This window comes from Aulostomus chinensis, chromosome 8 (assembly GCF_037954235.1).
Source record: "Aulostomus chinensis isolate RoL2024-O1b breed Wild chromosome 8, RoL_Achi_v1.0, whole genome shotgun sequence".
Taxonomy (NCBI): domain Eukaryota; kingdom Metazoa; phylum Chordata; class Actinopteri; order Syngnathiformes; family Aulostomidae; genus Aulostomus; species Aulostomus chinensis.
The window spans coordinates 16,009,994-16,030,753 of NC_141327.1; the positions used below are offsets into that span (position 1 = coordinate 16,009,994).

General features: G+C 41.7%; 1 protein-coding gene across 3 annotated transcripts in view; it reads right to left on the reverse strand.

The window, feature by feature from the left end:
- Positions 1 to 11,924: 11,924 nt before the first annotated feature.
- septin9b (septin 9b) overlaps positions 11,925 to 20,760 on the reverse strand; it is a 71,201-nt gene continuing 62,365 nt past the window's right edge. For all 3 annotated transcript variants that reach the window (XM_086211262.1, XM_086211263.1, XM_086211261.1), the window contains exons 7-11: positions 18,407 to 18,524; positions 16,517 to 16,612; positions 15,904 to 16,000; positions 13,311 to 13,362; positions 11,925 to 12,284 (exon numbers count right to left, since the gene is read on the reverse strand). In XM_086211262.1, the coding sequence (XP_086067388.1) occupies positions 12,065 to 12,284; positions 13,311 to 13,362; positions 15,904 to 16,000; positions 16,517 to 16,612; positions 18,407 to 18,524 (583 nt within the window). In that variant the 3' untranslated portion in view covers positions 11,925 to 12,064. The remainder of the gene's footprint in view (positions 12,285 to 13,310; positions 13,363 to 15,903; positions 16,001 to 16,516; positions 16,613 to 18,406; positions 18,525 to 20,760) is intronic.

Sequence of the window (20,760 nt, forward strand, 5' to 3'; positions counted from 1 at the left end):
GCATGTTGTGTGTGCGTGTGTGTGTGTGTGTGTGTGTGTGTGTTTGGGGGGGAGGGTTATTGATGCCTCCCCCTTTGAGGCCAACAGGGCAAGTATGGGGAACAATAAAACACCAGAGCACTGACATCAATGGACTCCTGCCTCCTAATTAACCGCTGTACATAAGGACGAGAGATTGAGAGAGGAAAGATGCATGTAAAGACATAAAACAAGAAGATAAGCGTGAGAAAATGCAGGACAAAATTAATTCCATTAAGTGGGTTTATTGATGATGCTGACATACAGCAATATCCTTCCTTTTTTCTAACAGGAACCGTCAGCCATATTTGCAGAGATGGGGTCTTTCGTTGAGCACACATGACTTGAGTCTTTCTTTGTACTCAGGCTTTGGGAATCATGAACATTTTTTTTAATTTTTGTACTACATTAGTGAACTATCTGGCAAGCTGAATGTCATTCCCTCCCATCATGCATTTGACTGGAGCACGCAGCCGCCAAGACTCTGTAGCATCATATCTATGGTGCACAGCAGCAGCAGCAGCAGCAGCAAACCTGTGCCATTCATTATGATTTTTGGTGCTACAAAATGTCCTGCAAGTCAAGTGCAAACAAAAGAACTGGTCATTTTTGTTGTCAAAACAAAGGACGCTGGATCGACTACATCAAAATGTTGCACATGAGAACACATTCAACTCACTTCCTAATGTGAAAAGTAATGTTGAGGTAAGCTCCGTCGTATCAGCTCTATGTTAGCTTGCTACTAGCTTTGTATGATGTTGACTTGATTAGACTTTTGTTCACTAAATACTTTTAAGAGATGAATGCTTTTCAGTGCTGGTTTTGCTAAAATGATTATACAGTATGTTAAACTGAGAGAAAGATGTAATTGGGAGAATCTGTGCATTAAATTTGGAAAAGGGAGGAGAAAAGGCATGATTTTTTATCAAAAGAGAGTTGATTTGAACCTGAGATCAAAGACTTCAGAGTGGACTTATACTTGAGATCAGAGTCTTGTGTTAACTTGCAAGAAAAGTGCATCTGCTCATATTGGTCTATTGTGCAGGACATTCACAAAGTGTGCCTGTAAGGGACATCACGTTCTTTAGCTCATTTTGTGTGTCTATGTGCGTTTGCTGCTACAGTTCAGTAGCATAGGGAGGCACCCTTGTTATTGTGAGGGTCCACAAATTTGAATGTGCACAGGAGCATGAGGTGTGTGAACGGGTGTGTGGGGGTGGCTATCGAATCATCAAAGTGTGTTATGAGCGAGAGAGAGAGAGAGAGAGAGAGAGAGAGAGAGAGAGAGAGAGAGAGGCTAGCCTACCTTCAACATTCCCTCACCTACATTTGGCTCATGATTTCTCTTTCCGTTCACTGTATCAACAACCCAGTTAAAGTGCAGTCAGGGAGAAAATTAATTTCTTATTACCTGATAATATTATTAGGTTTTGCTTGGAGTGTCAGTTAAATATTCCACATCAGCATTTCATCAGGAAAGGTATGGCGCGGTATAGGGGAGTGTATTGTAAATCGGGGCTATGGGTCGAGCAGGACTGTCCAGGCCCGGCTGTGCGAGCCTGAATCGGGGGGCTGTAATTGTCTGAGACATGCTTCCTCATCTTGAGGAATAAAGACTGGCGCTGCCAATATGCTGGCAGAAAGCAATTTGCTCGAGTGCTATTCCCTCTCCGCCATCCACTGGACACACACATACACGCACACACACACACACACACACACACACACACACACACACACACACACACACGCATGCATTCACGCACACACATGCATGCACACACGCACACACAGACATACCCAGACACACACATGCCTACTGGCATATACACACAGACCCACTAAAACAGTGCAATGCCAAGCCATTCATTTTACAATGGGTTAACACTCTGGTAAAGTACTCACCTACATACACAATCCTGTCTCTCTCTCTCTCTCTGTCTGTCTGTCTCTCTCTCTCTCTCTCTGTCTCCCACACGCACACGCACACACACACACACACACACACACACACACACACACACACACACACACACGGGTTTTTATTCAAATAAGCTCAAGCTGACTGCACAGAACCAGCCCTCTTATTTGCCTTTCACTCCTCGTCTGCTCGCAGATTTTAGCCATGACGGTTGGCTGTGAATCCACCTCCATCTCACCCAGCTGATAGTGGAATTTAGGAGCCACCAGATGAGGAAAATGAAAAATAGATGTTCTGAACACTGCAGGGGCAACAATCAAGGGTATGTACATTTCACGAAAGAAAGACAGATAGACAATTCAGTTGTAAATCATTCTCATGTTATATATCCCTGGCTCAAAATGTCCTGATAAGTCTTAGAGGGGCGACAGAGAACAAATTGATCATTACAAAATTCATGAGGTCCAGAAATCCTACCTTGGGTCTGTTTCTTCCTGGAGGGCAACATTATTATTATTTTTTTCATTCTTTGCAACAAATCTACACAGTCAGTGGCTAAGACTCACGAAAAGGGCAAATTTGCATACCTTCTATACGGAAGAAAATCTGATCATATAAATGTAAATAAGGTGAGCTTAGCTTATATTTTCCTTGAGAAAACAGCGAATTGATAACAATGAGTGAAACAGGGCAGAGGAGGAGAGGTGGATGGAGTTGAGAGGTCTCCAAGGGGCTTGTGGATCAGTACATGCATTAATGTCCGGACTGACAGTGGGAGATGATTTTTTTTTGTACATGCTGAGGAATTGAACTGCTACTGCTGTGGATGAACAGCAGGAGGCAGCGATGCAGCATCTGTAGCACAGACGCGAACATCCTTCCTTTGCACACAAACTACAGTTTCCCTCAACTTCTTAGACATGGATACAGTTTCCAAAACAAAATATAATCCAATTCTACTCAAAAGTTAAAGGAAACCTACTGTTATAGTAAGTCTTGATGATATTTCTGACTGGCACTAACATGCAGTAACCCAGTCAGGCACAGAATCAAAGGTCATGTTATATAGCAGTGTAGTCTCCTCACAACTTTCTTACTTTTTCACTGACTATACAAAATACAGGCCTAATCCATATAAATTACAGTAACCTTCTTAAAATAATCACCTAAGTCGTTTTTTTTCAAGTTTTTCAGAAAACACAAAAAAGAGACAAAACATCATAAGGAGTTGATTTAGGGAAAAAAATGTCAAAAAATGACTTATTATTTTAAGAAGGTGACGACATGATACTTCTATGATACATTTGCTAAACATAATGCTTTAAATCAATGCCCCTTGACTTATTATATCGAGAATATTTGTATTTTTTACTCCCCGATGTCAGTATCGGCCCCAAAAATCCATTATCCGTTGGTCTTGAATGTAAATTTATCAACTTAATGTCACTCATACAGGACTGTACACAATGAAACAAATATATTTGAAGGTTACAACTTTGGAATAAAAAAGTAAAACCAACTCACTGGATAAGTTGCTAACTGAGATTTTTAAAGCCCCTGGATATGTTTTTGATTGCATCTTCACAAACGTGCTCGCTGAGATCAACATACAAATCAAACTGCTTTACTTCAACTGTATTGGGCTGCGAGGCACACAGGCTCTCAGACTGAATGTAATTGTGAGTCAGAAAAGTTTGTGGCTGCAAAGATACAAGACAAGCATTCCATTAGCCCGCTCTGGGACATGCTGCTCTACCTACAGAGAAAATGAAAGGACAATCTCTCTGGCTGTATGTGCTCTGCAGGCTCAAATCAGATTATTTTCCCCACCTATTGTGACTCAGAATTTGATCTTTTCATTCCTGTCCAAACAAACACTCAATATGATTACCCCAGTGTTTTGACATAGAAAGGAAAAAAAAAAAAAAAACATCTGATGTATGCCACATCCTGTAAGAGGAGCAGAGAAGAAAAATCAGGTTGGGAAGGCGCGGTTTAATTCTTTCTTAGAGCAGGACAACCCACTGAGGGACAAAATGTGATTCACATTATCATGACCTCGAAGGGTGTTTCATCTCAGTGTGACTGTGAGGATGCCAACTCGGTCAATGGTGCATGAAACTGCCTCACTTTATTGGCATGGCATTCAATCAGTTTCTCTTGGGTATATGTCCTTGGCTGTGCAGTGGGGGCCACCCATTACAGCAGTCCTGCACCTGCCCACATCTTACTACCCAATCCGTTTTAATGTCTCTCCCTCCTCGCTTCCATTCCTGCATAAATACAATCAGGCCTGTCAAGGAAGGCAGAACCACTCGCTCTCTCCCTCTATTGTTTCTGATTGATTATGCAGAGCAACCATCGCTCCATCCTCCCATCCCCACTGGAGCTGGCTCCATGCCAACAGATCCTCCCCCACCCTTCCCACTCCCACCCTCTGACCTGATAGGGTGCCCACCCATCCATATATCATTTCCATCCACTCCTGATAAAGTGACAGCCACCTACAAATGGTTAAAAAACAAAAGAAAAAGGTAGTAAGAATATAACCTTTGGTCAATCACAAATACATGCTTGCAAACAGCGCGGACTCATTCATCCATTCATGCTAGACTTGATCATTACAGTAGCAGTGTCCCCTGCACCCTCAAACACAGAAAACTGAAGAAAAACTGTAAAGGAAACAACTTATTTAATCTGAACCGGTGAAAATATATCAGAGAAGCATTGATTTGTTCTTTCACTGAGCGCACAAGGGAACAGCCGATCTGCCAAAGATGGCAGCACCAGAAACCATTTCTCACTGTAGTACTCAAGAGCTTGCCAGGTTTTGTCTCGCCAGCATGGCACCCGTGGGTAAGGATGCCAAAGCACCATGCAGGCTAATATATGTCATTGTCAATTGCTGCTGTTATCAGGCGATGCACATTCACTCACGTCTTGAATCGGTGTGAGTCTTAACTGATGTTCTAGTCAGTCAGCACCATTAAACCCCAAAGCAGTCCCTGGACAGCTCTTTTGTTTTCACTATTTGTTCCCTCAGCAGCACTAAAAAGCAGCCCTGCTAACATTCACTCCAGCTAAACAACCTCTGCCTCCCTGGAGAGGTGTGCCTTCTACTCTCCCACCTCCACTGGTGACTTTAATGAAATATGCAGCTGTCCTTTAATCAAAACAAGACCGATTTGCATACGGACAGGAAGGGGCGGTGGACCCTCCTACCCTTACGCTGAGAGCTGGCAGAGATCCAGGCAGATGAGAGCCCTGATGTCAGAGCGGCAGGAAGGAGACGGAAATGGGGCAGAGGAGGAAGAAGAGGAGGAGGAGGAGAAAAAAGGTGATGCGGGAGGTGTGGATAACGGTGAGGGGAGGAGATGGGGGACTGGGAGGGGCGGGAACACGGTCGGTAACAAGCAAAGTCCAAATTAAGCAAACAAACAGATGGATGTAGCACATTAGCATATCTCAACAACAAACTGGGACACCGTGCTTTGCATCCAGGAGAGGCTCAAGGGTAAATGGAACCAGAGGGTATATGCGTGCGTTGTGTTTGTGAACATATATTTCCGTTGTACATCCTAAAGATGCTGACTAGCCCGCAGTGACAACACAAAATACAAAACATCATTAGTATGCAAAGTTCTTTTTAATCACTAACAAATTAGCTCGTGTTGATTACGTTGGAGACACTGTGCAGCGAGGCATGGGGTGCGTAAGGTGGGCACCATGGAGCGATCTTTTGTTTTAGGCTTGTTTTTCCCAGACAAAGACAGAGGAACAAGCAGATGTAGCAGAGTTATCACCAGTTCTGTGTAGCTCAGGAGCAGACAGAGTCTGATGAAAGATGTGCTTGTATGTTCGGGAATGAGAGCAAACAAGACAACTTGCCACCGGGGGCTGAAGCCAGCACAGACAGGCGTTGGCTCGTTCAACGACGGGCTCAGCAGACAGATGGTAAACTGGCTGAGTGGAAGTCTATCTGGTGGTGGGTTTGCTGGCTGTCTGGCTGGCGTGGTGGTTCATTGGCTGTCTGGCCAAAAGAACTCTGCCTGGTAACGACGGAGCCAGTGAGAGGAACAAGGAAAGCTGTGTTTTTCCTCACCATGGGGTTCTTTTTCATCTCCCCCTCTCTCTCCCCCCTATATTTGGCTTAATTCAAAAGGACAACAACTGAGACTTGTGACATTAGGAGAAAAGCAGAATGATATTTCTGATTTTATTCCTCCATTAATGCAGTGATATATTCTACAAATATGATCCAGCTGAGACACATAATGCACCTGCTGTTAGATTTAGCTTCTTTTTTTCTGAGGCAGCAACGTGGAAGTGGGAAAAGACAACCTGTCCTTATCATCTTGAGAATTAAAAGATAGTTACAGAAAATCCATTTAAAATTTGGAATTTTGTATTTATTAACTGCAGTCAAATACTGTATGTCCATAGAGAAATAATTTGCATTTATAATAGGTATATGAGCACCACAGGTCAAAGTTTGTCTATATCGTCCTCTTACTCTTCTACGTGTAGCATCTTGTCACGTTCATCCTGAAGATTTATCCACAGATAGCATTAGAGACAAATATTTAGGGAGTAGTTTATGGAATGTTAAAGATCTCTGTCGCGGCAAACAGAAGAGGAAAAGGTCCGATTACAAATCAGTCTGCTGCTTCAGCACCATGGAGAGCGACATGCATTTATCGATACACAGCGCAGTAAAGACCCTTAAACATACTCTGTCACGACTAATCATCCAACTGGTGCTCGCTCATGTATGTGGAATGTGGACTACAGAATGGACCTGGGGGTCCTCAGCTGTCTTTCCTCATGATCATTTAGGAGCACGACACAGTCCTGTGCAAAAAACACGGAATATAAGGTATAGACACTTGAGTGTTCAATACAGTATCAATAGTTATATTAGTGTTTAAGTGAAAGAATAGAAACTGCAATGAAAGCATATAGAAAATCAAGTTTGCTCTCATTAACAATCTTAAAGCTCCCTCCCTGAATCGTTTCCGGCCAATCACATCCCTCGACCACAGCGCCTGCTACAAGCTAACAGCTAACCGCTTTAAAGCTGTCAGGCTTGTTTGCATCATCCGCTTGTGACACAACAAAAGGATTGTAAAGTGAGAAATTGAACGCACGTCAGCAAACAAACACATCAGCTCACCAATTTTAAAATAAGTCACCAACAACTTTTAATAATCATTGAGGAAATGAAATGAAATGGAATGAAATGAAAGGTTTTATTGAGGTATATTTTTCTGCTGTTGTCAGATGAGGATGGAGGACTCAGGCTTTCCAGTTCCAATTCCAGTACTCAATAATTGCGTTCAAAAATTGCATTTCCCACATGTCAAAGCAAGCAAACTGCTTTAAAATCCCTCAATAAACCCCAAAAAACATTTCTAGTATTTGCAGCTGTAAAATTGCTGAAGAAGCACAAACAGCAAAAAGAAATAACAAGTGAACAAACATTTGTTTGAGAGACAAGACACCATGTCAGGTTCCAACAGAAAATGCCTGGCAAGCAGGGCGACAGACCACCTACCAAACAAATGACACAAAGGGCAACAAAACACAGCAACTACATTCTACTTACAGAAACTAAAATGTGATGAAAGAAAACGCTCACAGACAAATGGTGTGCGGAGAGACAAGGTGAACTGCACTGAGGACAATTACAGTCTGTTCTCAACACTGCTGCACTAATATTGCTGCTGTCAAACAGGAGGCAGCAGTGTGCTACACACACACACAAATAAACCGGGGTGTATCATTGGAGTACGGTGAATTACAGTTGAAACTGACACTAACGTGAAGGAAAAGAAGTTTAAAGATGAAAGAAGTATAAACTGGAGGTTTGTGAAGGAAGAAATGCCATTTTTACTCACTCAACTGGAAACTGAGAAGATCGAGTAAAGAAAATGTGAAAGACATCAGAGAAATGTTGACTTACTGGAAGTCTTAACTTGATTGAATGAAAAGATTTCTGCTGGATTTCCTCAAGTGTTTTTTGGTTGGTTTTTTTTTGTCTACAGACAGCCACAAATGGTTCAGTCCAAAGAGGTCACCTCCTGTTGACTACAGGAAGTTGCCCCTTTAAAACTGAACTTTCAAAGTAAAAGTTGCCAGATGGTTTGACTCTGCAGGGAGTAGTTTAACCTTAAATATTTTTCTGAAATGTAGTATTTTAGTTTTTAGACTTTTTTTTTGATAAGTTACTCCTAATAATGGAATATTAAAATACTTGTGTTGAATTGCAGTAATTCTACTATTTATATGATTGTATGTGCTTTTGTTTTGGTGGTAGAAAGCCTTCTTATGTCTTTAGCTCCTTCATTAATAGTGCATGGTGTCATCTACAGTGTACCTTTTCACAGGTTTTCCAGCAAGCGTTGACTCCAATAATTCTTTCAGCGATGCAAAATAATCTTTCACATTTGAGACCTTGAGAGGTTTTCTACTCCACTAGAAATTGCTCTGTGAGATTTTTCAATACTTTATTTACAGTTCCAGTCAGTCAAAGCCTTTGCAAGGGAGTGAATGAAGGAAGGGATCCAAAAAAAAAAGGCAATCAGATGGGAGTATTTCAAAGATTTTACCGGTAAGTGAATGATATTGATGTTTATATATCAGGGACCAGATCCAAACAGAAGCAGCTGAGACTCCAGTAAGAAACAGGAATGCAGCAGGTAAACGGTTTCAACTTCTGGTGTGGGTGGAGGTAGAACACACAGGCATGTAGCGCATACCTAAACTTGAGTCTTCCCCAAAATGTAGGGCGTTCTTCTTCCTTGGTCCATGATCCACCCTTCCGTCAAGTTTTGTAAAAAATTCCACCTGGGTAGTTTAGCATAATCCCACAGCCAGACTGCAGACATCTCCAGAGTGCAGACTTTTGCAAACAACACTGTAAAAAAATAAAGAAGGGGAGGCTGGATCTGCCCCAAAATCCCCGCGCCCCGCGCGAAGGCACTCTACCAGGTTTGGTGAAAACTGCCGCAGTAGTTTTTGTGCAGTCTCGCAAAAATAAATAAACGCACAGTGAAAGCATCACCTCCTCGGTGGAGGTTCAAGGGTCCAAGATAATGGATGAAGATCAGGTTGAGCTGAGCTGCTGCTCAGGTCCAAAAGAAATCTCATAGTATTCTTTTTAAATGGAAGTATGATTGAAATCCAATTATAAAACAATAAGTTTATTTCAGTTGGCCAATTCTGGATGAGTCTCTGAAAGCTCATTTTCTCTCAGAGTCCCACAATCATGTGCCGCGAAGTTCGTCTGGGTGATCCATGCCGCCCACGCTCGCAGAAATCGTACATCCTACTGCTATTGAAGGGTTACCTGTCAATTCAACTGTTTTCATGAGGAAAAAAAAGGCGAAGGAATGACACTGTACTGTTGATCAAGTACATATGTCAATTAATACGTGCTGCCAAATTGGTCTGGCGCCTGTTCCAGCATCGTGGTCCCAGTTGTCACGACCAGTTACCTTCATGCTTCCCAGCTGCAGCTTGAACTCTAAAGATAGACACGTCAATGTCACGCGAGTGCTCAATGGAACTTTCTTTTTCTCACCGTTTGACATTCATGCTGCGACATCTTTCCACCGATGAAATCCACGGGTGGAAGGCAGGAAAAGTCACAGCAGGAGTTACAACATGCGAAAGGGTGAAAATGACCTTCGCTAAAGAAGTCAGCGCTGACCCGCCAGCTGGGGTAGTTGAGAAAGAGTGAGCGAGAGGAGGTGTAAATGAGAAGTGTTGCGGGAGTGTGATGCGATGCTGGCGTAAAGCTGCAAACTTGTTTTTTCACATGGATGAGTTTGTGTTGTGACATGTGGACGTGGAAGTGAGGTATTTTTATACCGTATGAATAATGAAAGCTGCTCTCATGGCAGTCGGCAGGTCATAGTGATTCCCTGAGTGATGTGCAAGTGTCATTAGTGTCACATGTTCAGTATTGCTGTCAGTCTTTCTCGGTCTTCAATAGAGACGTAAGAATGTGCATAGACTGTTTAAAAATGACACTAATAAGAAAAAAAAAAACCATGTTCCAACAGTTTGGCTAATGTTTTATTAAACCACGTTCAATATTCTCTCATTATCTCTCAATGAAAATAAACAGGCTTAATTTAGGTCTTACATTTCTGAGTGGATTTAGTAGCTTTAAGATGTCACATCTTTTACACGTAGTGGGATTACAGCAGTAAATAACATGTTTAGAGGCTTATTCGTTTATTAAAAGTAAACATCCAAAGCATGTGAATTGGTTTTATAATGATTAAATGTTCTGGCAGTGAGAGTGAAACAGTCAACACGCAGACAAAGCTCCACGCTAATGAACCGTCATTGTCATTTTAACCTCAGCTGCAAACGTTGACATGTTTTGGCGGATTCAACGTCGCTAAAATTGCTCTAATTGGTTTACCCTTGAGAATATAGAAGCGGCTCTTTGTTGCCCTGCACACAGGGACAAAACATTTCTAGTTATTGAACATTTCTTTTATTTAGCTTGATGGCAAACAAGACAACCAGCTTTAAAACAATAAAAATATCAATCTTTATTCTTTGAGATAGCATATCGAAGATAAAACCTTAATCTATTATACCATTACAAATTACACAAGAACTATACAACAGTAAACAAAGTGTAACCCAATCAGGATAAGAGGCTCTTCTCTTGAATTATGAAAATATTATCTCTTCTGTAGGCTGTTGTGAATCTTCTCATGAGTGGTGATTTTATTATTTGTTATATAAGTAATAAAAAAGTTCTATATTTAGAAGTAGCCACAAACAATATCCATTGAGTTCGAAGGAATGCACACGTTTTTCACAAATATTAACACAAAAAAAAAATTTCTCGGTTACTGCTGAAATAAAGTGGCATCGTATAGGAGTTATTTGAAGTTTCTTGGCCCAAATTTGTCCGCTGAATAATAAAACGTGCTTAAACTTAACGCTTTAAGCTTAAAACTGCAAATGGCACCGTTGTAACCATTCTCTCATGTCAAGATCAGATGTAAATATGTATATTAAAAGTACATATATGCACTTAACTAGCAGGTTGAGTATGTTGGTGCTAGTTTAAATGAAGCCCAACATGGTGGAACATACCGTAAGAACGAAAACGTCTGTTTTAAGACGAGCGACCACCCTGTGGGACCTAACAGCTGAAATAAAAGCTGATTTAAATGGATGCCACTGAACACACGTATAAATAGGTTTCATAAATGAATTCTGTTACTGTATCTGTTTCTCTTCTGAACACAAAAACTGACTTTAATTTGGTTTACAAGCAGAAAAGCAATGGGCAGAATGGCTTCATGGGGACAACAGTTGCACATAATCCTCCACAAGTCCCTCCTCCTCCTCCTCCTCCTCCTCCTCCTCCATTTTCTACAATAATATTAGAACATGAACAACAGCAATAAAAACACAATAGTAAATGAGCACTGTAAAATACAAGGTATGACAGTTTTACACAACATTGGCAATATATAGAAAGGAACACAATGGTTTGGTTTTAAAATCGTCACATTGGAAACAAAAGAATCAGAGGACAAATTTATCCGATAGCTGCTCCACACTAATACTTTTATTTTATTTTTTTTAATTTGGAGTGTGGAGGTGTCAATAATATCTTCCTCCATGATACTTTAAACCTAATCTAAATACTTTACCCTAATACAAAACTATATACCACGACACAAAGCAGACCAGGCCAGTGGCACTAATGTTATCGCTAATTTAGAACTATACTAGTATGTTCTTTAAGCTTTTATTCTGAACATCACAGCACTTTTACTGTATATTTCACAAAGATTCGATTGCATTGGGGAGTTGGAAAATGAGCAGGACTACTTCTACCTGGAACTATAGTGAATATATGTATATGATTTGGTCTGAATCTGAAAAAGATGCAAAAAAACTTGCTGCAGAGTAAAATGTATTGCAACTTAATGATAACCCCCCCCCCCCCCCCCCCAAAAAATGTGGTTAAAAAAAAAAATCATCTTCACAGCCTGAGTGTACGTTTGTCTGCATGTGGGCTTGGTTTTGTAAACAGAGTAGGTGTATATTTATTGCCTGGCTGTGTCCTGATATCTTGGTTCTCCTCTACATCTCGTGGGACAGGGCTTCATGCGGCGCAGCCACTCCATTGGCCTGCACGGCGCTGGGCAGCTCCTCCGGTTGACCGTTAGCCTTCGGTTGAGCATCGGCGGGATGGGCAGGCGGCTGAGAGGTGAAGTGGGTGTTGGATTCATTTAACCGGCGGACGCGATACGTCTCATAGTGGATGCTGCCTGTGATGTCTTTGATGTTCTGCATGTGCGTCCTGAAAGATAAAAGACATTTTAACGAAGGCGGCAAGTACTTCCACGACTGTAGCGCAATCATTTTAGGCATCGGGTGCTGCACTCGGGTGTGTAAATAATACACAGAGCGTTAATAAGACCAATCTCCTCTTGTACTGTAGTTTAAGTGGACATGACAACAGACAAAGATGGACTCCACAGAATGAGAAGAGAAGACACCCACTATATTTTTCCCATTATCAATGTATTACCCCCCCCCCCCGCAACCCATCCACTATTAATCAGAATGTAAAAGTTTATGAGCCAACTCGCCCCCCACACGGGATTAACTGTCATAACTGTGATCCGCCCATCTCCAGTCGGCAGCTGTCTATGAGTCATAATGGTGGGATATGTAATAAATAATTCGGCTGAATTAAAGCATCGGGACAGTGCTTAATATATTGGGTCCATGGACAAAGGAAGTAAGGGTTTTTAGGGATATTAAAGAAAAATGTGGAGAAGGCTCACCAGAGAGAGAGAGAGAGAGAGAGAAAGAGAGAGAGAGAAAGAGAAAAAGAGAGGGAGCATACATAGAAATGTCCACATTTTTTTTTTTTTTTTTAGAAAATATCTATTATAAAGCCTAATGTTTATTTAAATCCACATGGGCATATTGCCCCACCTCTACCAGCAGCTTTCCAAGTGAGGCTTTATTGATGCATGATCATATTCTGTTTAATGATTGACTTTAATGATCAGAGAAACTGCATTCCGTCATTCAGCATCTCCATGGGGGCAGTAATCTTCCTCAAGCGAATATGGACTCGTGTAGCATTTAAGCCTCAAAACTACTGCAGTTAGAAACTCGATAAAATTCTCCAGAGGAAATTCCTGACTCGTTTTACGTCGGTCTCGGTCTCACGTCGCAGAACAAAGCACAATCCAACAAAACACTAAAGATCAGTGGAGTTTGAGAGGTTTACAGTTAATTTCACAGGTTTTGTTTTTTGTTTTGATTTAGCAGAAGCCTATGCGGACTACAACAGTAACATTTTGAGTTTTACCTGATAAGGAGGTCTCGCAGGTAAGCAAACTCACAATGTGCAATATTCTCAACTGCAAAGAGAGAAAGTAGAGAAAAATGTTTAATTACATAAACTTAACATGTGCAGGCAAACACACAAATCTATGAAATAATCTCTCAGAATACCTCTAGCAATTCACCCTTTTCTAAAGTGAGTGTATTTTGCTGTTGTCTTCATTTTTTGTGTCGTTTTTAACCTAAAATGTAACAGCAGTTTGTCTTCTACGTACTGGGTCAATGCAGTGGAAAACAGCAGCAATTAATAGCTTATATTAATCTCTTTTTTTGCCATCCTACGTAACTATGATCATTCCCTCCAGCTCCTGCCATAGCTGCCATTACCTTCTTCAACACAAGATGGCGGTGTTGTTCACGAGTCAACTCAAGGACACCCTCTCGCACGTCATCCACAGCAATTTTCTTAAACCACTATAACACACGCCTCCATTTTCCAGTAATTTAATACACCCCCCCCCCTCCTTTCTTTTTCTTTAAGTGAGACGTTTTCACATAAACTCCCAGTGACAAACTGCTGGTGCCTCTAGTAGGGCTAACACACGTTTGAATTATAGATTACGTCAAGAGTGTAAATGAAAGAAAAGGAGGGAGCTATTTATGTTAAGCTTTGAAATGCACAGGCAGGAAATTAAATTCCATTTGAAAGGAGAAGAGCGGTGTAACTGCTGGGTGCTGATTAGCGGCGTTCTGAGAAAACTTGCTATCTACCCTTTCAACTCCTGCCGTCCCTGCATACATCCCACATAATTACATGCATGCCTACTAATTGTTCCCCAAACCCCTGAAAAACATGTTTCTGCTTTTGCGGTTTACACTTGACGTCTGGCTTCTCCTCGGAGGTCTAATTTATGATGTTGGTGCTGACAAGTCCGGCAGCCCAGAAGCTTCCTCTCTCCTCCTTTTCCTTGTTCGCTTTCTCTCCCACCTCCTGGCATTAATAGAATTGAGCTATTGTTCTCAAACACAGCACAGGACGGCATTTGTCCCACAGTCCACACCTCTCTCTCACCCCGCAGCTCTGCGGCGTTCACATCACAACACACAGAGTGATTTAGAAAAAGGGTTCATGGTACTAAAATGTCATCATTTTTAGTGTGTATCTCATTGGGGTCTTGTCATTCCATGTTTTTCAAAATCTGGAAGAGCAGGACAATCACTTGACTAGCCTGACCTTTAAGATTCACATTAAACTGTGCAATCAGTTTTCACAAAGTCTCTGTGTTTTTCCTACTAAAGCATCCGTCCGGATTCCCCTTTCCCAAAGACTGGGTCGGGATTCATCACCCCCACGTGGGACGGAGGAGATTTTATTTAGGTTGCAAAATAAATTACTGATTGTCCGTCTGTCTTTTAAAGTTTATTTCTGTGGTGTAAACGTGTTGTCAGAAACATACTTCAAACACTGAGTTGAGATTCCTGAAGCAGGCCTTGTTTAACCTACTCAAGGTTTATACAGGGATGTAAAAATGCAAGCAAAAGTGCAAAAACTTCTCTCCTCTATCTAATTTTTTTCCCACACATATGACCTCAAGTCAATTGAGTAGCAATGGATGGTCATTTTTTTAAATGTGAGTTGTGAGGAGAAAAAAAATGTTGGCGAAACTTTAATAGACAAAACACAAGTAAAACACAAGATACAAACAATTAGGAATAAAATATTCAAATGATTTCATTAAAAAATGGGATGTTTTTTTTGTATGATACAGCCAGTGCACTATAGCTTCCCGGGAAGGAGACGATGTTCCTCAATCATAGAACATTCAGCCCTCAATTTAGTCTTACAGACAGGAAGCAAAGCCTGATGGCTCTGATACAAAATACTTTAATACCCAACAGAGAAACGACAAGCTAACTCTGACATGTCTGTACCTCTTGTATCTGGCAGAAGGCGCTTCCTGTCTTTAAGACTAGATGAAGGGCTAAAAAAGTCCAATCGTCTGTCAGAACTCATTTTATGCATCAGAACCTTTCATGAATGAGTTTGAACATGAGCCTGATGGAGTGTGTGTTTGTCTCTGTAAGCCTGCTCCTCCTCCTCCTCCGACAGTACACGTCCCTCGACTCAGACAGTCACACGTACACAGATGCTTCAATAAGCTGGCCACATTTTATACCTGCGCGTCTGGAGCCACACACATGCTCACTACAAAGAATGTGACAGAGAATCTTCTGGTGGAACTGTTTCTCCTGGCTTGTTTGATGATGGCGACAGTGATGACGATAGAAAGCCTCGTCAGCTCAACACATACGGACCAGATCCAAGAGTCTGACAATCACTGAGCCATGTGGATGGGCAGTTATAGGATATATCAATGATGATTACAAATGTTAGGAATCTCAACTTTGATCGCTGGTAGTGGCCGAGAGAACAGAAATGACAATGGGTGAATCGTGGTTGTTAGGAAATGTACACCATCCTGACAGATGATTCATTTTCCACGGTCTGTTAGGAAGCAGAAATCGCATCCGTGTGTGTGTGTGTGTGTGTGTGTGTGTGTGTGTGTGTGTGTGTGTGTGTGTGTGTGTGTGTGTGTGTGTGTGTGTGTTCGTAGTACCCTCTATGGTGCCCCATTTTGTTTTCCTCCCCAGGATCCTCTTCCCGTTCTCCTGGTACTCCTGGTCACTGCCCACCACAGCAAAAGGGATCATTTCCTGTTGAGCGCACACATGCGAACACACACGCAGAGCTATGAAAGGGTTAACGGAGAGATTTGTTTCTACAACAAAGACATGACTATCAAAGCGTAAACTGGTGGCAAGGCTCATGACTTTGGGATTGGATGCATCCGGTGTTAAGATTCCTAGCAGGTAAACTGTCCACGAGAACAGAAGAGGCGGCACACAATGGATCTTCTAATCTGCTATCACCTGATGACAAATTACCTTCTAATTTTATCTGCTGTCCCTCGCGTAATTCATGAAATAATCCAATCATCTATCATCCCTTTTCTTGCATCTCAAGACTCTGAGTAGGACTTAAAAGTATGACGGGCAAACAGAAGGGGAGGAAGACTCCACCCTGGTATGTTATGCTATACCTGAAGCCCTGAAACTTTGACCTTTGCCCCAAGAATCTTTGCTTCCTTTGCAAGAAAAAATGCTTACCTTTTTTTAACAATCCTGGATTTTAAAATTTCTTACAGAGAAACTGCAGACCTGCCAACCTACCCTGATTTTGTCATTGATCAGCCTGTCCTCTGCATCCTCATCAAACTCCTTCTGAGGATAAACGTCGATCCCATTGGCTCGCAGCTCTTCCCTGATCTGCAACAAAAGCCAAAGTGGCAGAGAAAAAAAACATGAATGGATGCAAAAAGGAAAAAAAAAAAACTCTACAGTATAGAGGGGGAACATTAAAGTGACATACAGGTAACACAAAAACATTCCTCGTTCCTACGAACCTACATCATTTTTCAGTTTTTATTACAGGTAGTAGATGATGATGGGGTAGGCGAAGGTAACTGGAGTGCAAACAAAACAACTCAGCTAAGCTTTGGTTAAACTGGCCACTTACTTTCAAGTGTTTTAAGTGTTACTTATGATGAAATATACTTTTATTATCTTGTTGTTTGGAAACTGGAATTAGCATCAGTAACGCATTATGTTTAGTTCTTAATCTAGTCCGAGTAATCCATAGGAAATTATTTTACCATTGAGCTCATTACTCTGTTGTGTTTGTCTCTGTATGTCTTTATAATGGCCGTTACACCAACAAGGATGTGAACAAAAAGGCAGACGAGCTTCTGGGAGAAATGTCCTTTTAATGAATGACTGCTCACTGCCTCAGTTTCCACTTGATCCACGATCAAACACTGCATTGTTTATCATTGGACGCTTTCTCATGGTTACATTATAGGACACAAACCAAGTTACGTTCTACAAAGAAGCCACATCAACTGTTGCTTAAAAGGACCAGACACACACACACACACACACACACACACACACACACACACACACACACACAAAATATCCCTCTTATTCTATTTGCATGTCAAGTTGCTTCAGGGAACATTGGGGGAAAAACATTTGGCACGAGAGGCTTTTAGTCAATAATCTTCAGGGTCATACTGCGCTTGTTCAGCCAACCCAAACAAGCAATCTACAAGCCCTGCGGCTGCAAGCCTTTGCCAGTGCCTGGTCCAGCCACTGCTTTGTTCTTACTGGATAATGTAACAGGCATGGTGGGGTGTGCTAGCCAAGGTAGCCATTGTGGATCTCTGAAATGAATAAGGTGGGAGGGATAGAGATATTAAGGAAGTGATGGAGGAAGCCAGGTGGGCTGTCTGCCTTCTTCGGAAGGAGAATTATCAGACAGAAACAGGCCACAGCAGAGACCCGACTGAAAAACGTGATGTAGCAGGGAAATCCAAGGTGAAGGGCAGACAGATGTGAGATGACAGTCAGTCTGAGGACTCTTCTGTTGTACGCTGGTTTACCATCAATGCTATTGTACACCACGCAAAAGCACACCGCACACTAAAGAGGGACAGCAGGCCAGAAGACGAAGCTTTCCAAGTCTGTGCCGACTCGTGTGACCTATAATTTTGTCTGCAGCTACTCTGTGTGGTGTTAATGTGCAGATATTTGCTTGTGTCAGAGTGTGTGGACGGCTCTTGTGAAGACACTAGCTGCAAAATCAGGGGTTGAGAAAAACACTTCAGTAGGTATTCAGATAAATAGCTCTTAAATGTTTTCGTCTGGACTTTTAAAAAGTCAATGCTGTGGTATTTTCAGAATATGTACAGTGTGTGTTTACCCAGATGGATTTTGTTTGTGGTGCCTGGCAGCTCTTCATATGTAACTGACCTGTGGTTGCGGCGGTACACAGCCTACACATGTTTGCACCAACCGTTTGACCTGCTAATGCACTCTTATTTTAGATGTTAAAGACATGTTTTAGGTTATTGCAGGTGTGATGGGAGGAACGTGCAAACAGAGGGTTGTACGATGAACTAACCGCATGGGAAAACACAAACACACACACACACACACACACACACACACACACACACACACACACACATTATTTCAGTCACACACACAGACCCGTCTCACCGTCTGTTTAAAGTCGTCCCGCTCCTCCAGGGTGAGCGTGTCAGCCTTGGCGATGACCGGGACGATGTTGACCACTTTACTGAGACGCCTCATGAACTCCACATCAAGAGGCCTCAGACTAGAGGAGGACAACACAGAACGTCAGTTCATGGAGCGAATCTATTTGGAGGTGCGATAACCCATGTTTCAGTTTGTGCTGCAGTTTTGGGTCATAGTTTTAGTTCGGGTTGAGTTGGTTTTGAGCATTTCGAAGAAAAGCATTCCAAGCAAAAAACAGCGCTGGATAAATGACATAACTAAGAGCACTGTGTTGTTATTTACACTCACCGTTGCTATGGTGTCCGTACCCTTCGCTTCACGTTCTCAGCGATGGCAGCACTGACAAAACTTTTTTGTTTTTCCTCATTAGTACCAATAAATAAATAAATAATTAAAAGTGAACTGAACCTTGGGATGTGTACATAGTGGTTCTTTTTCTCCAAAAGTTCAGTTATGCAACCCTAAAGTGGAGTTACCAACATTTTGGTCATTTTTAGTTTATTTTGTGTCTACCCATGTGCAGAGTAATATTCTTCTCAAATCTTGGGAGCTATTAGCTTATGTCCATCTGCACTTTCTAGACAAGTACACAATCTACAATGGACATCACTTGCATTTGTGTATCTTACTTGCATTTTTGCAATCAACAATGATTTGTAGGTAGATTCTTAAATCTGTGTGATGATTCTTCTTCTTCTTTAGGGCTTCATGTAGAAAAAGCACAACCTGCAGAAATGGCCAATCTTTTGGGATAAAAAAACAACCCCCTTGTTCATCTGCTCAGATTCAGCAGCTCCTCTCAGATCTACCAGGATGTGAATTCCTTTGACTTTAATGTAATGACAAAAACCACCACTAGATGGCAATCATAGTCTATTCCATTCTAATAAGTCAAACTTAATGTCTTATGGTGCCACATTATACTTAACATGCCGCTCTGCTTTTCCTAGACTCCCTGGCACTACTTGCCTGTCAGTCAGATGCTTTCAGGGCACCGGTTCTACAGATGCTAATGTGTCTTTAGACAGGGGCTCATTTCCTGTAGTCGGGCATTTATATTTAAGGCAAATTTGCATGTAAGCACTCCACTGTAACACCATTTCATTTTCATGTTCTTATTTTTCCCCTGCAACAACAACGTCATGTTTGCTTCAACAATTTAAAACAATATTTTTGTGTCAGTCAACACTGTCTCCTACTTCTCCCTGTCCTCCGTTGGAGGGTTTCTTTTTCTTTCTTTCTTTCTTTTTTGGACTCAGAGTTGCCTTCAGCTGCTCCTCGAGACTCACTCCCCTCGTGCCGTCTATTCTGCCCTCCAATTAGTCCCAGGCAAGCAAGGCCAGCTTGGTTCAAAAACCAAGGGGCAGCTGCATGCACACACAGAGAGGAAGGAAGAAAAAGAGCAACTCTAATGTTTGAAGCCATGCATCAAATGCTGAGAGTGTAACTGGCAGGGGTCATACAGACAGAGACAATGGATAACAACAGGCCAAATGAAAATTGATGAGTTTCAGGTTTGATCATGAAAATGGATAGAAATTGATGCTAATGTATCCTAATGCATAAAATGTAGATATGCAGATACAAGAATGCACCAAGAATGTGAGCTATGTCATAAGTATACATGACCAGGCTTTTTCACATATGCACATGTATCCTGGCACGGGAACATGTGCTTCACAGACAAAAACAATGTCAAATTGATGGTGCATGCATACACAAATTGCCCCACGTACATAGAGCAAACCCAAGATGTGAGCTCTGAGATAAAACTGAAACTGGGAGAACAGCCAATCACAGTGTAGCTTGCCCTCTATTACCTCTATTTTCTTTGAAACGGATCTGAAAACAGTTGTGAGTCGATGGAGTCAAAGTGCAGCCTTCTTCTCAAGAAGACATGTTAAATGAGGTAATGACAAGACCAGCCAGAGGGGAAACAGTGTGGCTGACTTTGCCATGATCAGAAATGGTTGCCTTTGCCAACTGCTTCAGCGGCCACTGTTCATCTATGCGAAACCACTGAAGCAACGTAAACCCAAATTGCTGACATGCAAATTACATTAGAGCAACGATAATTAAGTTGCTGTTTGAGATTCTTCTTCTTCTACAAAAACTAGAAATAAGGGAGAAAAAACAGCTGTGATCCAGTGATAGAAGCCAAAAAGAGCTGCCAGGGAGGTTCTCTTATCATTTTTTTTTCCTGCCAGTCATTTTTTTGGACTGTGGTAGAGACTTGGCTCTGTATTAGACACTCAAAGTCTTTAATTTAGAGTTTCAGCTGAGGAATAGAGCTGGTTTTACTAGACAATACAATT